At 48.1% G+C, this 17,500-nt stretch overlaps 1 protein-coding gene across 50 annotated transcripts in view; it reads right to left on the bottom strand.

Moving 5' to 3' along the window:
* Positions 1–17,500, bottom strand: part of LOC135092815 (tropomyosin) — a 51,875-nt gene that overhangs the window by 29,306 nt on the left and 5,069 nt on the right. For 24 of the 50 annotated variants that reach the window (XM_063991516.1, XM_063991521.1, XM_063991524.1 and 21 more), the window contains exon 1: positions 9,724–10,481. In XM_063991516.1, the coding sequence (XP_063847586.1) occupies positions 9,724–10,209 (486 nt within the window). In that variant the 5' untranslated portion in view covers positions 10,210–10,481. Of the gene's footprint in view, positions 1–5,015; positions 5,287–9,723; positions 10,482–14,697; positions 14,824–14,936; positions 15,063–15,300; positions 15,427–17,500 lie in introns of those variants that run through there. The other 26 variants (XM_063991534.1, XM_063991535.1, XM_063991539.1 and 23 more) reach the window with 11 other exon arrangements.

Here is a 17,500-nt window from a genome sequence, read left to right on the forward strand (position 1 = left end):
CTGTGACGCAAGGCCCGCCTGGCCCCGCTGCCCCAAGGTCGCCGCCCGCCGCCCCGCTCCTGCCGCGGCTCCCACGGGCGGGGCGAGCCCCACATCCGCCCCTGCCCCGCACAGGTCGACACGGAAGTGGGTGTCGCCACGCCCGCGGCGGAGACACGCTGGCTACACACGCCATTATGCCGACACACGCCCCGCCCCGCCCCGGCATGGCGCCGAGGGGCGGGGTGGGGCGTGCGGGCGGGAGCAGCTTTTTGGTAGCTTTTTGCGGGCGTGTACTGTGCAGCATTGTCCCGCGGCAGGAAGCTGCGCGGGTCACGCCGCCCACATGGGAACCAGGTCAGCTGGGGCGCCGCGCCCTGCACCACCACCACCGCCGCCAGGAAACCCGCCCCGCCACACCACACTTTCACCGGGGTGACCCACCGCCGCCCCGCAGCCCGGCACCGCGGCGCCAAGCCCGGCGGGGCGGCAGTGGCAGGCCCTGGGCTGTGGCACTGTGTGTGTCGCGTGGTGTTGGCGGCGTGGCGGCGCGGCGGCGTGATGTGGGTCACGGGCTGTGGCGGCAGCACAGGTAGGTCTTCCCGGGCACCTCACACCTCACACTCACCCTCCACCTCTCGTCTGCAGCCTGCTGCCTGCGCCACCCCGGGCCGGGGCGGGCGTCACTAGGCAGGCCGCCCCTCCACCCACTTTCCCTCTCTGCCGTGCCCCGCCAGGCGTCACGCACACCACGCCACCCCCACCCCCTTGCCCTGCCCTGCCCCGCCCCGCCACCCAGGCCCCCAGGCAGTGCCGCGCTGCCTCCTTTCTACCTCTCCCTCCTCTGCCGCCACACCCACCACGCCCCTACACCTGTCACGCAGGCAACCCTCTGCCCCCGCCACACCACCCAACACACCTGTACTGCCCACGCCACACAGGTGCTCCACGCCCGCCACACGCCACGTGACACACCTGCACGCCACACCATTTCCTTCCCTCTCCCTCTCTCTGTCTGGAATGTATGTGTGTGTGTGTGTGTGTGTGTGTTCAGGCAAGGCCACACACGCCAGGTGAAGGTGTACAGTACCCAACCACACTAACCTTGCCCCCGCCCCCCCTTCCCCTCCCACCCATCACCCTCCACTCTCCCTCCTTCACCCGCTCACCCACACGACCTTACACACACACACACACACACACAAACAGTGATCGACCCGCACAAAGCATTAATCACATTACTACAGAGAGAGAGAGAGAGAGAGAGAGAGAGAGAGAGAGAGAGAGAGAGAGAGAGAGAGAGAGAGAGAGAGAGAGAGAGAGAGAGAGAGAGGACGACCTAATTGGCTATCCAGGTGTTACAGGTGACAGATGACTAACGAGGGCCAAGACACACACACACACACACACACACACACACACACACACACACACACACACACACACACACACAAACACACACACACACACACGCACACGCACACAGCCAATCACCACCATCTGTCATCACCACCTGCTTTGCTCTTAACAACAACAACAACAACAACAACAACAACAACAACCACCACCACCACCACCACCACCGTTCAGTAATCAACATACATCTGTACAAATATTCCTTCTATGTTAATTTCCTTCATTTCTTCACTATTAATATTAAAGCAACATTCCTTATCATTTTCATTCATTGTTGTTTTGGATTGTTACAAAAACGTGTGTGTAGTTATTTTTTTTTTTATTTTAGACAAGTGTGTGTTGAAAAGAACCATTAAACTAGTAAACAAGCTTAACAAAACATTTAATTCCTCTTTCGAACTATATAAAGCACAATTTTTTTTCCTCCTCTTCTATAGAAAATAAATAAAATAAAATGGCAAAACATCTATTTCTTCTAATAAACGTAATTTTTGGGAGTTCTCCAGAAAAAAAATATATAAATAAATAAATAAAAGTTCAAAAAACATTACCACTTCTTTATAAAACACGTAATTTTTGGGAACTAGATAAAAAAAAACCTGTATTGTTTCCTTGTATGGAAAAAAACAAACAAGCAAACAAACAAACAAACCTTCCTAAACAATATTACTTCCTTCTGTAACACGTAATCTTTGGGAAGTCTATAGAAAAAACACGGATATTCTTTACTCATGAAAAAAAAAAAAAAAAAAAAATATTGAACTGACAAAAACAAGGCAGATGTGACTGGCGTGGATACGTTTGGCTAGGGCTTGCGAGAGAGAGAGAGAGAGAGAGAGAGAGAGAGAGAGAGAGAGAGGAGAGAGAGGAGAGAGAGAGAGAGAGAGAGAGAGAGAGAATATTTTAGCCCTATATAAAAAAAAAATGCATATTCGTTGCTTCTATTGAGAAAACTAAGGAAAATCTCACAAAAAAAGTAATTATTTCTTGCTAAAAACACTTAATATTTGAACCTCTCTATGTAAAACCGATATATTTGTCCCTTCTATTAAAAAAAAACAATAAATAAATAAATAAAATAAAATAAAGCACCATTTCTCTTCTAAACTACTTATTTCAGGTCTAATCTTTTTTTACTCTTCTTAAACAGTAATGGCAACGCGACTATTTCCCTCTATAAACCACAATTTCTAAGGATCTTCTATATAAACGTTGTATTCTTCCATTTAAAGTCTCGTGTATTGTGTTTCCTATCTGTCCCCTTGCTTGCCAACACACCAGTATTTTTAAAGTATTTCTGTACAAAATGTTGTATTCTTCATTTAAAATTATACTGTATTCTTGCTTTTAAACGCAATAATTTAATAGGTTTGTATATAAAAAAGTTGAATTATTTTATTTTTTAACCCGTGAATTCTTAAGTTTCTCTCTATTTGTATTTTTTATAAGACTTTTACACATAATACTGTATCCTTTCATTCCCAAAATCGTGTATTCTGAAGCACTTCTCTCGGTATCTATATCTTTAAAGGGTTTCTATATACAAAAAAAAAAAAAAAAAAAACACGTATTCTGCAATTTTCTATAAGTACTTTTAAAGAATTTCTGTATAAAAGCTTCCATTCAGAGGTATTTTTAAAAAGATTTCCGTGTACAAGTTGTTCATTAAAAACCCGCGTATTATAAGCTTTTCTCCCTGTATCCTTTGTGGGGACGAAGGAAGGAAGGAAGGAAGGAAGGAAGGAAGGAAGGAAGGAAGAAGGGCGGCGTGATGGCAGGGAATGAAGGGAGGGAGTGCACAGGTGTAAAAAAGCCACGGGTAATTAGGTGAATCATCAGTCATGTGTGGGGACAGGTGTGTCATTTAACCTGCCACTGATAGCATTACCTGTGCATCTTACTGTGGTGGTGGTGGTGGTGGTGGTGCTACTGCTATTAATGTCTTTAGTTGTGTTGGTATTACTGTTATGCTGCTACTGACTGTGGTGGTAATACTGCAGCTTCTACTATTATTACTAGCCATACTACTACTACTACTACTAATACTTTTTTTTCCATCCCAATACAAAAGCTAAATTCTCTCTCTCTCTCTCTCACCCAATACAGCAAAATTCACCCACCCATTTCTATACAATATCCTTTTTCCTCATTCCTCTCCCTCTCTATATATATAACAAAAAAAAATACAAAAAAACTTAAATATGACGAAAAAAAAAAATAGTAGAGTGTGTGTGTGTGTGTGTGTATAAGGGAGTGAGAGGGGAAGGGGAGTTGAGGCGAGGGCGTGGCAGTGCATGTAATAGTATCATTTGTGGGCGTGGATTGCTATGGATGGGCGGGTGTGGATGAGAGGGAGAGGATGGGAGGGAGGGAGGGAGAGAGAGAGAGAGAGAGAGAGAGAGGGAGAGAAGAGAATAGGGTGGAGCTGGGTGGAAGCTGTCATGAATTAGAATAGGGTGGAGAGGAAATGAGAGAGAGAGAGAGAGAGAGAGAGAGAGAGAGAGAGAGAGAGAGAGAGAGAGAGAGAGAGAGAGAGAGTTAAAAAGCAAAGGGTTACACTAAAGTTTGGGTGTGGGATACTATAACACACACACGCACACACACTAAAGAGGATAAGCAAATTAAGAAGGAAAGAATTGACTAAGAGAGGAAGAAGGAAGGCAGGAGGAAAGGAGAAGGAAGATGGAGGAGGAGGAGGAGGAGGAGGAGGAGGAGGAGGAGGAGGAGGAGGAGAATGATAAGAGGAATGTGAATTGGCAACAATCTTCCTACTCTTCCTCCTCCTCCATGAACTCCGGCAACAGGCAGGAAGGAAGGAAAGAAGAGGAAAGAAGAGGAGGAGGAAGAAAGCAAGAAAATTACACGCAAATAACACAACAGGAAGACTAAACAAGAAAACAACAAAGAAAACATTAATAAACCAAGGCACACCTACACCCTGCCCCCCCCCCTAACCCCCTGAACCCCCAAAACGCCGCCCCTCCCTCCCCCGCCCCCCTCCAATCTACCGGTTAACAAACACTACATCCTACCCCCGCCTTGTTTACACCTTCACAACACCCCTAAAGACAGACATGCATACAGTAACCCTTTAACTGTATGAGTAAAGGGTTAAGATACAGCCTGGGGTGAAGGGGGGGGCGGGGAAAGCAGTTATTTTGACCTCACCCACCAAGCGAGGCCGGGTGACGGAGGAATGGAGGTGTAACTCAAAAAAAGATGTTATTTTTCTCATTTCTCCTCGTTCGGTGTGTTTCTTGAGGCTGTGGGTTGGTGTGGTGTTGCGTGCGTGTGCGTGGGTGCGTGTGGTGTGTGTGATAGCGGCCTGTGGCGTGTGGTACAGGCGCGAGTCGTGGAAATATTGAACCATGCTAGACAGCGACTTGTGTGTGTGTCTGGCAGGAGGGAGGTAAGCAGGCAGGCACACCCACCTCGCATCCCTCTCTATTTCCCTATCTCCCTCCCTCCCCGGCCTTCCCCCCTGGACGCCAAGCTTCCAGGGGTGCCTCAGGGCATCTGGGGTGCTGGTCACATCCCCACCGGCGTCCTGGAGGAGGTTTAAATAGGAGAAAAATGGTAAAATCTGAGGAGGTGGTAGTTGGCACGGGACGGCAACTTACTGCCTCACGTCTCTGCACTTCGATCTGTAGCTTGCGGGAGAGCTCCTCGTTGTCATCCTTTAAGCGCTCCGTATCCTCCTTGGCCTGGCGCATTTTCTTTTTCAGCACCTCCATCAGGTCAGCGCCTTTACCAATCGTGGTGGTCATCTTCACAAGTGCTCACAACTACACGTCTCCCCGCGACCAACTCTGTAATCACACTGAGGAGAGTCGACCCCGTCCCGTCCTCGCCCCTCCACCGCCGCGCCGCGCAGCCTTGCCTAACTCCGCCCACCAAACTAGAGCCTCCACACCCTCACCTTACCCTCCTTCCCCAATGCCTCTGTCTCCTCATTACTGATGCCTAGTTTGCTATGATAATTAGTGTCTCCTGCATTATGTATCTGGGGAATAATCCACGTCTGGAAGCTGGGCGGGAGAAAAACTTCAGAGAGGTGTGCATCCCTCCGCGCTGTTAGCAGGGACGTAACCCTCACTTTTTTTTTTTTTTTTTTTTTCTCTCTCTATGTCCCACCTTTACTTTCATCATCCCCGTGTATTATTTTATCCGCCATACATCAGCAAAGTCCAGAGTTCTTGCTGCTAAGCTAATAAATGTCAGTATGATCCTCACAGTCTGGATAAAGGCTGGAGAGATGAGTAAACTTGAGATATCTGGAACATTTGGGACGCGAGGTATAAAGAGAAAACAATATTATTAACTTTATTGCAAGTTTCCAGGCGCCTCGTTCCAATTCACGGGTGAACGCTGGCGGAAATGTGACAGCGGAGTCTGCCATTCAGTTATTAACGCAAAACTCTCACCGGTAAATCATGAGAACCACAAAATAAAAAAAAAGGCGAAAATAAAAAGGCAAATGAAGTCAGGTACAGACACGGCAGCAGCCACACCTGACTAACTCCCGCACCAGGTAACACAGGTAACAGGTAACAGGTAGACACGGCAAGTCATCCCCAATGGCGTGAGTGTGACAGCTTTGCGTAACACCGTCGCTTTGCACAGGGGGTGTTGAAAAATCACAAGCTAACATCCAGACAGAGAAAGTTCTGTGGTCCGCTGGGCTGCCATATAAGGAGTCATCTGAGAGGGATCAACAGACCGGTTAAATCCATCAAGAACTCCACTAAATAGGTTGCAATTCTCTCTGACCCGGCACGAGGAGAAGCATAAAGGGTTCAGGTATCGTGCTGAACCCCAAGTTGATGGAGTACAAGTGAAATAAAGCCGCAAAGTACGAAAGAGTGAAGAAGTCTCGAGAACTAAAGGAAGAATGACGTCATGCAAGGCGCTAAGCTGGTGCCTTCTCCGTCTGTATCTCTTTCTCTCCCTCTCTCCCTCTCACTTTCTCCCACTGATGTTTAAATTGAAAGCTTTCATTTGGCGGGGAGTGGACGTATTTTCAAGCTATCATAGACGGGATCAGCACTCAAGGTTATATGTATTAGGGACTCCAGTAAGTGATGGGCGAAGGAGCCACATTGCGCATGCCCGGAGGAGAATGCATACGATTACTTAAGGAAACTGTTCATTATGAAAGTTTTTGGCTAATTTTAAGGATGGGGAATGCTGCCATAGTGTTCTTGCAGCTACAGGGACACGGGGAGAAGGGACAGACATGAGTGAGAGGCTGGGAGAGTGAGACAAGAGGGAGAGGAGGTGGTGGTGGTGGTGGTGGGTATGTGTAGGAACCTTGACACACACACACACACACACACACACACACGGGCACTAGCTTACCATCCGGTACACACACACACACACACACACACACCTGCCCAGGTAGAAAAGGGGGGAAGGGGGAAGGGCAGATGCCGGGAGAGTGACTCAGATCTCTCTCTCTCTCTCTCTCTCTCTCTCTCTCTCTCTCTCTCTCTCTCTCTCTCTCTCTCTCTCTCGAAACCAGTAAAACCTTAACAAGCGTGTACAGTTAGAGAGAGAGAGAGAGAGAGAGAGAGAGAGAGAGAGAGAGAGAGAGAGAGAGAGAGAGAGAGAGAGAGAGAGAGAGTATGTGTGTGTGTTCTTTTCCGGTAACAATAACTACACTCATTTCCGTCATTACAGATGTGTGTGTGTGTGTGTGTGTGTGTGTGTGTGTGTGTGTGTGTGTCATTTTATACTCCTCTCACAAACTCCATCTCTTCTTTACGTCACATCCTTTATCATATCACCCTCCCCTATCTCTCTCTCTCTCTCTCTCTCTCTCTCTCTCTCTTGCTGGATTAAAAAAATGTTAAGTCCAGAAGCGAATTACCACAAAGAAGAAGAAAAAGAAGAATAGACAAAAGACGAAGAAGAGGAGAAAGAGGAGGAGGAGAAAGACGAGGAGGAGAAGATAATGTTGTGTTCTTTCAATAGTCACGAAGTCTGTTTTATTATTATTATTATTATTATTATTATTATTATTATTATTATTATTATTATCATTATTATTATTATTATCATTTTCTACCCATGGTCTACGTTACGGCTTGATTCAGTAACTGTGAACGATTGAAAATTACACACACACACACACACACACACACACACACACACACACACACACACACATACACACACACACACGGATCATCCCTCCAATGGCATGTAAATTGTCTCTCTCTCTCTCTCTCTCTCTCTCTCTCTCTCTCTCTCTCTCTCTCTCTCCTGTTTTCCCTCCCAACCCTTTCTCTCGTTTAAAAATTACTCTTTTGTATCTCCTCCCTTCCTCTCTCTCTCTCTCTCTCTCTCTCTCCACAAAACACCTGTAATCCTCTTTAAAATCAGATAAGTGAAATTCAATCCTGCTTCATATGGGATTCAACACCTTATAAGAAAAAAGTATAAGGGAATGAAAAAAATATAGACGATTTGGTACCTCCCCTATGTATGTGTGTGTGTGTGTGTGTGTGTGTGTGTTATCAATGGTAGTAGAGGAAGTCATTTTGTCGCTAATAACTGTAGCAAATAGCCAGCAGCCCACTAGCCAGCCTCACTAACCCTTTAATAAGCAAAATACTTCGTGCTACTGACCCAGATTGTGGTTATGACTGCCTGGTTGAGTAGTGGTGGTGGTGGTAATGCGTACGATATTTTCTAATTTAGGTACGAGTTTTTTTTTTTTTCTCTCTCTCTTGTTATTTGATTTGTTTATAAATGGTATGTGTGAATTCATATTTTCATTTCATTTATCTCTTTCAGTTTTTGCATTTGTGTGTGGGTGTGTAAATGCGTACAATATTTTCAAGTCTAGGTACGATTTTATTTATTTATTTTTTTCTATATTTGATCTATTTAATAACTGTATAAATGTGCATGCCCCTGTGTTTATCATACTTATTTATTTAGTTTATGTGGTCATGTAAACCTCGCACGATATTTTCTAGTTCATAGGTACGATGATAAAAGAGTGGTACGTTTTTTTTTGTCACTCGATCTATTTTATCAAGTAAAGTGTGTATATTCGTATATTTTCCTAACTCCAACAGTCTCGATAATGAAAGCAGAATAGTGTATTTGTCTTACTTTCGTGTTTTTATTAACCAGATGGTGGCAAACTGAATGTACATTTACTTATTTACTAATTTCCTCGTCTGCAGCTTAGGATATATGGATGCTCATGCGTGTTTACCTTGCTCTACCCGCTTATTATCGTATTTTAGGTCAAGTTACGCTGTCGGGGAAACCAGATGGCGTTGACGAGGCAGGATAATGAGAAAGATTTGAATTCCTCTGATGAAACTTGAAGCGGTGTGGAGTGTACAAAGAATGAGGCGATTTATACCAGCGGCTTAGTGGTGTGACTCATGCAGGTGTTCGTTAAGGAAGGGAAAAGGGCACGGCTGGCCTTCTATGGATGTTGAAATGGCTCTGAGTTGGGCATAGCAAGGGCGTCGATCTCTCAGGGTACTGCAGGAAGGGATGCTGGCGTGTTCCCGTGTTCCCGTGTTCGTTTCCCAGACATTTCCCCAGTTGTAGGATATGGAATCAGTAAAATGACTCATGTGTGTGTGTGAGTGTGTGTGTAGACTTATATGTACAGCTGAGTCAGCCTTGGGTAGGTGGGTAGGTGGGTGACGGGTGGTGGGTGTGCTGAGGTGACCCGCTTCTGTACATGTCGAGTGACCTCCTTGGTGGTGGTGAGGTGGTGGTGGTGGTGGTGGTGGTGGGCAGCAGTGTCAAAAGTAAAGTGTGATGTGCGGAGGAGCTTCAATGTGAAAGTAGTTTGTTTGAATGGACTTTTGGACATTGGCGGGTACTGGAGCGTGGACATCACCTCTCCCACTCCCCCGCCTGAATGTCAACGAGATGGAAGTGAGGACAGGAAAGGAGTGTGTGTGTGTGTGTGTGTGTGTGTGTGTGTGTGTGTGTGTGTGTGTGTGGGGTGCGGGGGAGCCAGTCAGTCAGGGTGCGAGGGGGTGAGGGGGGGTTGAACTCTATGGGGCAGACCGCCAGTCGTGGGAGTCAGGCGGGGGTCAGCGGTGCCAGCAGTCCTTAATGCAATAATGAACGCCCGCTGGACCCTGGAGAGCCTTGACACCCCACAAAAAAGAGCGACTAATAATGGCGAAAACAAGTGTCCCCCCCCACCTCCCCTTAATGTGAGAGGTGGGGAGGGGGAGAGGGAGAGTAAGAGTGACTGGCTGGCTGGCTGACAACTGGCTCGCTCACACACTCACACACACACAGCCTCTCCTGACGCTGCCATGACCGAGTGTATATACTAACCCTCTTCAACTGCACGTTCATGATGTTGTGCAGTTCGTTTTTTATGATGCTGAACTTCATCAAGGTGTTGGAGCTGAATATTGAGGAGCCGAAAGCAAAGCCTGGGTAGTCTGAGCACCGCCGCTTGTACCTCTCCGCCACCACCTCGGTCGCCACGCTCTGGCATCTCAGTTTGGCAAGCTCCTCGAGTTCCTTAGCCTGGTCAGCGTCGTCCGCGGAGGCCACAGACGAGTCCTCCTTGTTGTCCGGGTCAGCTGATGCGACGTTAAGGCTGCCAACACTACCAACACTCCCGACACCCGCTAGCACACTCACTCCCGCCCTCACACCGCCGCCCCCGCCGCCGCCCTCCACTTCCTCGGCGTCCTCAGAGTCGCAGGAGGACCCCGCTACGCCGTTGGCCATCGCGCCGTTACCGACACTGTCCCGCCGCGAGGAACGATCCGGATTAGCGACATTCGTGACACCGCTGGAGGGAGGGTCCATGTTTCCTCCACTGTTTACAATGTGTGGAGGAGCAGAGCGGTGGAGCCCTCTAGTGGCACCCAGCCAACTCTACCACACTCAGCGCGCCACGCTCAAACCGCCACACTGTCACCAGGACCGCCGCCGCACACCACCGCACGCCGCCACCAGCTCTGTATCATGTCCCACGCCCGAGGAGGAGCACGTAGGACGGCAAAAAGATGATGCAGGACGGCTGAAGCTAAGCGGGATGAAAAGAGAGCTGGCAGGAGGGGTGAGGCGTCGCTACGAGGTGGTACACAACTGAGGGGAGGTACAGCGGCCTACCCTCACACCATTTATGGCACCCAGCCACGCATGTGCCCCACGCCCTAATTTTAGCCCACAAGGGGAAGCGAAAACTGCGTGGGAATGCTTAGAATACTTTGTGGATGCGGTGGTGGTGGTGGTACTGGTGTGAGGTGCGATGCTTAACCTCCTGACCAGCGAGGACTGACCAGTGTGGGAGGAAGGATTGAATAAACAAATGAAGCTTCTTTTTTAACCCAGGGAGGGGCGCCTGCAAGCGTTCTGATGACAACACCGCGCACAGGAGAGAGGGAGGGAGAGGAGAGGGAGAGAGACACTTCGAGGAGGGGATGAGAGGCCAGGGAGAGGAGAAAGATGAGCAGAAAGGAGAAAGGGACAAAGGAGGCTACTGAGGGAGCTACTGAGGGGACATTGAGGAGAAAGAGGAACAAGGAAGAGAATCTGAAGAGGTGAAGAGGGGAAGAAAGAAGCAGAAAAGAGGGGAAAAGAGGACAGGAAAGGAGAGGAAAAGAGGTGAAGAAGAGGAGATTCTGAAGGGGTAAAGAGGAACACGAAGAGGATTTTCAAGGAATAAAAGGAAGAAAAAGAGGAAGAAAGGGAGAAGAGGAGAGAGAAAAAGCAAAGATAAGTAAATAGATTAAAAGGAGGAAGAGGTACTTATATTCTAAGAGGAGAATGAGGATCTAGAGAGAGAGAGAGAGCGAGAGAGCAGGTGTTCCCAAGAGAGCGCAGGTGTTCACAAGAGGCACGCAGGGCACAACTTACTTTCATTGCAGACAACGAGAAAGATTCCTAACATGGGGCACGGTGTCTGCATCCTAGAGAGAGAGAGAGAGAGAGAGAGAGAGAGAGAGAGAGAGAGAGAGAGAGAGAGAGAGAGAGAGAGAGGGGTAAGCACGCACTCCTTCTTAAGTGATAAGCACATTCCCTCTCCGTCTTGCCACGCCTGCGCTCGCTCTTCACACACACACACACACACACACACACACACGTCTTTAAAATTTTGATATAATTTCTACTATATAACGATAATAGAGAAACGTACGCACAGTGATCCATAATACAAATTTTCTTTTCGCATTTCTTGTAAGAAAATATTCCCCTTCCCGTTTTCTTTTTCCTTTTCCTTTTTTTTTTTTTTTTTTTCTTTTTACGAAGGTACAATAATGACAGAAGTACATATATGTGCTTGTATGTTTGTTCATGTTATTGTTATTACCATCATTTATTTCTTTCTTAATTTTTCTTGTAATATATATTTTTTTTATAAACATATTTTCCAGAGCACAGCACTTGAGTGTTTCCATTATTATTATTATTATTATTATTATTATTATTATTATTATTATTATTATTACTTTCCACTTCTCGGTTTAATAATCTCACTAACTTCTCAATACGGAGCAATATGATATTATCCTTTCCTCTATGGCAGCATTGCATTATAACCTTTAAGCACAAAAAAAAAAACAATAAATAAATAAAATAAAATAAATAAATAAAAATAATAATCATATACTTAAAAATCTTTCCCTAATTATAGAAAACTTGACAGCCACACACAAAAAATTTTCCCCGTAACCTGACAAACCACAGAAATAGATAAATAAATAAAAACTCCTAATAATCTTTTCCCTAACACAATAAACACTACAACAACTCGTATACCTAAAATTTTCCTCTTTAATCTGACGAACTACAAACAAACCTCAATTATCTGTTTCTACCTGTCCCTATCTCACCAGGCAAGAGAAGAGAGCGAGGAGCGGTGCCCGGGTCAAGCCAGGTCACCGCCAACGAGAAGAAAAAGCAACACTTACCCACGCGAGGTCATCTGAGGGCAGGCGAGGTCACGGTGGCAGATGAAAGGCTTACTGGCTCGTGGTGGTGGTGGTGGTGGTCGTCTGGATATCTCCTCTTCTGTCTGTCTGTCTGTCTGTCTGTCTGTCTCTTTTTAGTTCTTGTCTGTGTGGAATCTTGTTTATCTTCGTGTCTGTCTGTCTGTCTGTCTGTCTGTCTATTTTAGATTTCTATTTATTTTTCTTGTCTTTCTTTATCTATCTAGTTTTTATTTTTTATTTTCTTTCTGTATCCCTTTCTATCTCTGGTTATCTGTCCATTTGTCTGTTTTATTTGTCTATTTTATTTTTTTTTCTATTTCTCTTTCTCTCTGTCTATCTACTTCTTCTATTCCTTCTTCCTAATCGTTCTTAGCCTTTCTATCTCTCTCTGTTTACCTAATTCAACCTGTCTATCTCTTTATTTGTCTGTTCTATCCTGTATGTATGTATGTATATATGTATGTATGTTTCTCTCTCTCTCTCTGCTTTCCTTTTTCTATTTAAGCTATTTTTGTTTTAGGTCTAAATACACTGCTAATCCTACGGTCCTGGGTTTGTTTGGGTCTTGGTCTGGGTCTGAGTCTGGGTCTGAGTTTGGGTCTGGGTCTGGGTCTGGGTTTCCGTGGGGCGTACACTTTTGAAAATGTGTAAAAGGAAAAATAAAAAAATAAAAACAGGTGGAATAAAAAGTAGGTTAAAATGTGTTGTTTTGATTTGTTGATGTGATAAAATAAGGAAAAGTAATAAAATGTTGCAGTATTGTGAGGTTGTTGTGTTAGTAGTAAGAATAGTAGTAGTAGTAGTAGTAGTAGTGATAGTAGTAGTGATGATGATAAAACGAAAGAATACAATCATAAATGTAAAATATATACAATACATAATCATGCAATTAGAGAGATGCATATTATAAAGGGTTTTGGAAAAATTATAGTAACAGTAATAATAATAATAAGTAATAAGTAATAATAATAATAGTAATAATAGTAACACAAGCAGTTTCTATAAAAGCAAAGCAATAACACAAAATAAATGCACCGATAGAAATAATAATAGGGAACAACTGAGGGAATGGTATATACAAAAAAGGAAAAAAAAAAAGAATAACATTAGTAGCAGCTGTAAAAGAAAGAGAAAAGCAGTTATTTGGTTTGTTCAGTATCTGCTGAGGCAAAAAAAACGTAAAAATATTGATGGAAGGCTGATAAATCATAATAACAGCGCAGACTGCGTTATTGTGGTGGTACGGTGGTTATAGAGGTGGTGGTGGTGGTGGTGGTGGTGGTGGTTAGGTTATTTACACAATTGTGATGGGAGTGGTGGTGTTGGTGGTGGTGTTGGTGGTGGAGGTGGTGATGGTGGTGGTGGTGGTGGTGGTGATGGTGGTGGTGGTGTTGGTGGTGGAGGTGGTGATGGTGGTGGTGGTGGTGATGGTGGTGGTGGTGGTGGAGGAGTCACTCACTCTGGCGGCAGCAGTTAATACGTGTGGTGGAGTGAGAAACAAACAGGCAGTAAATCAACAAAAGTGGTGGTGGTGGTGGTGCACACATCGCCGTGTCTTGAGGTCTGGAGGCCGCGCAGCGCGGCGCTCCCCGCGCGGAAGTGGCTCTGAGGCCTTGCCGCGCCAATGGCTGGTTCCAGCACACATTGGCTCACTTCACCTCTGGGGCAAGGGCGGCGTGGCGGGGCGTGTGTGTGTGGGGCGCGGGGCCGCTGACAGTTAGGTGTGAGTCACAGTAACATCGGGCGTGGTGGTGGTGGTGTTACTGGGTGGGCGCCGGGACAACGGCTGCTCACCCGCCAGTAGTAGAGTGTTATGGTACAGACAGGCAGACAGACGGACAGTCAAACACAAAGTAACTTAAGGAAAGCTGAACGGGAAACAAAAATAATCACACGCAACACAGGTGTCTGTGGGCTGGCGAGTCTTGGCTTGGTGGTGCTGGTGGTGGTGGTGGTGGTGGTGGACCAGTGTCCGGCCACCGGCACCCTGTGGTGCTGGCGCCCCCCGGCCCGCCCGAGGGGGTGCCCCTGCGACGGTGCCTGGCGGGGCTGGGCGGGGCGGGGCGGGGTGGACAAAATGTGTGACTGGTGGTGGTGGAGTGGTGGAGAGGTGGAGTGATGGGCAAGGTGGGGAGGATGGCGGGCGTCCTGGCGGTATGTTAGAGTTAGGGTTAGTAACAAGCGGAGGGGCGCGTGCTGCCCCTGACCCGGAAGGGCGGCGGGGGCGGGCGGCGTGGCCTCGCCGGCACTATCGCAAAAAAAGGCCAGAGTGGCTCTGAGGAGGCTCGGATGGAAGCCGGCCGTGGCCGGGTGCCCGGGGCGGCGGCCTTGGGGGGCGGTGCCCCTCAGCCACACTTACGTTGGACAAAGCCTTGTCCTTCTCCTCGAGCTGCGTGTTGGCCTTGAGCAGAGACTCCTGCACCTGGTCCAGGTCGTTTTCGAGTTGCTGCATCCTCTTCTGCAGGTTGTGCACCTCCTCCTCGGCCTAGCGAGGAGGCGGCGCGGGGCGGGACACACAAAAGAAAAAAGAAAAAAAGGGCGTGAATAAGCGTTGAAGGGCTGCGGTGGCGGCGGCGCCAGTGGGGGGCTCCTACTTACATTCTGGAGGGCCTTCTCCTTCTCGTCAAGCTTAGTGTTAGCGGCGGACAGCTGCTCCTGAGCCTGGTCAAGCTCGTTCTCAACCTGCTGCATCTTCTTCTGGGTTGCGCGAATCTCCTCCTCGGTCTACGGGAAACTGGGGGCGTGAGTGTCTGGCCCCGGGGGGGGGAGGGGAAAGGCAGCCGCCTCATCATGCTGTGGAGATCCTGCCGCTGCTGCTGCTGCTGCTGCTGCCGCTGCTACTGCTGCTGCTGCTGCTGCTGCTGCTGTTCCTGCTGTCCCTACTGTTCCTGGCACTAAGGGGGAGGACCTGCCTACACAGCCTGGCGGGGCGGGGCGGGGCGGGGCGCGGGGGCACACTTACGTTGGACAGGGCCTTGTCCTTCTCCTCCAGCTGGTTGTTGGCGGTGAGCAGCGACTCCTGCACCTGGTCCAAGTCGTTTTCGAGTTGCTGCATCTTCTTCTGCAGCTTGTTGACCTCGTCCTCGGCCTACAGCAGCGGGCGGGTTACCGGGGCGCGGGGGTTACCGGGGAGGCGGGTGCCGCCCCTTGGGGTGAGGCTGTGGGCCACCCCCGCCCCGCTCCGTGAGGGCACAGAGCCGCGCCGCCCCGGGGCACCAGGCTGCCGCCGGGTCCCGGGGGCAGGGCGCTCTCCACCTGCACGGCGAGGGGCGGGGAGGGCGGGGAGGGCTGGGGGAGCGCGGCCAGGCTTCCCCAACACACGCCACAACTGAGTGAGTGCCTGAGGGGCGTGGGGGCGTGGGGGCGTGGGGGAAGCCTGCCTGGCTGGCGTGGGGGGCGGGGTGTTGCGGCCGTTACTGTGGACACGGTGAACAGTGAATAGGACCGCGGGGCAGGGCAGTGACTGGCCGGCCCGGGAGGCGGCTGGGGGCGTGCAGTGGGGCTGGGGGGAACAGGGAGAGGAAGAAGGAGGGAGGAGCAGCGCCGCGGGGACACAGACAGGAAGGAACGGCGGAGACAAGACGAAGAAAAAACAAGAGGGGCGTGGCGGAGAGACGGAGAGATGAGAGGGAGGGAGAGGAGTGAAGGAGAGAAGGAGGGAGGGAGGGAGGGAAGAGAGCACGTGAAGGCCGAATGGGAGGGAGGGACGCAGGCAGAGGAGGGAGGGAGGGAGGGACGCAGGCAGGCAGGCAGGCAGGCAGGCACGCGCTACACACCTGTGCTCACCTGGCCGAGGCGAGAATCACCCCGGCAGGGGGCGACCCGCGGCGACCTTGGCCAGCCAGGACACCCTTGCCCTCACCGGGAGTGTGACCTCACTCACCCACACTGTCCCCAATGACCCTAAATGACTCAAAGTGACCCCAAGATTACTCTGACTCAAAAATGACCATAAAAACGACTAGAAAATTAAAAAGTGACGTAAAATTACCCCAAAAAGTGACCTAGAATGAACAAATATTGACCCAAAGTGACCCAGAGTGACCCAAAACCAGCCAAGCCGAGCCAGGGTGCGGCAGAGTGGCCTAGCGTGCGGCGGGGTGAGGCAGGCTGACCAAGGCCGCAGCAGGGCACGTCTCCTCTCCTGAGATGGACTAGGAGGAGCTGCTACACTGCGACACACGTGGGCAGACGACCGTGAGACGAGCCGAGGAAGACCACAACACGTACACACCACAAGGAGGGGGATCTAAACCTCTATGTTCACCAGGAATGCGCTTAACACCACAACAAAGGGGATTTAAGCGTTTATACTCATCAGGAAGTAGGATTCAAGCATCTATGTTTATCAGGAAGTGGAATCTAATCCTTTATATTGATCAGAAATGCGCTTAACACCATAATTAATGGGATTTAAGGCTCTGTATTGATCGTGAATGCATTTAAACCCCAAAGTAAGTAAGATTCAAGTGCCTATGTTTGTCAGGAAGCCTCTATATTGGTCAGAAATGCGCTTGAAACCAAAGTAATTAGGATTTACTCTATACTCAATAGGAATGCGTTTAACATGTCAGCAATGGGATCTAAGCCTCTATATTGCTCAGGAATGCGATCAAATGTAAAAAACGGACAAGAATAAAAAAAAAAAAACTACAGTTGATTCTAAGGGGAAAAATCTAGTCTACAGGGTATCTATGTGGGAATATATAAGGAAACTAGGCTATACTAAAGGAAAACTAGATTCATATGTGTAGGAATTGAGGAAACACATACATATAGAGGAAAACTAGTGCATTAAACATGTATATGGGAAAAAACAGGGGAAAAAACACATTTATGGAGGAAAATACTAAGCTAAAAGGATTATTATTCAGAAGTGTTGTGAAGAGCTGTGGTGATGAGACGGGAGAGAGAGAGAGAGAGGGCTGTGGGAGGGCAGAGAGGAGTGGGTGAATCTCTCTCTCTCTCTCTCTCTCTCTCTCTCTCTCTCTGGTTATTAAAGTTTTCCCATTCATGATTCAAGGGGAGTGAATTAAAACTCTCATTTGTTATTCAAGAGAGTGTTAATTTGTGAATGAAATTTTTGAACGAATGAAAATTTTTGAGTGAGTGAAAGGATATTTTGAGTGAGTGAAACTTTTTAAAGCAAGTGAATGAAAATT

Source organism: Scylla paramamosain, chromosome 41 (assembly GCF_035594125.1).
Source record: "Scylla paramamosain isolate STU-SP2022 chromosome 41, ASM3559412v1, whole genome shotgun sequence".
In the NCBI taxonomy this organism is placed as follows: Eukaryota; Metazoa; Arthropoda; class Malacostraca; order Decapoda; family Portunidae; genus Scylla; species Scylla paramamosain.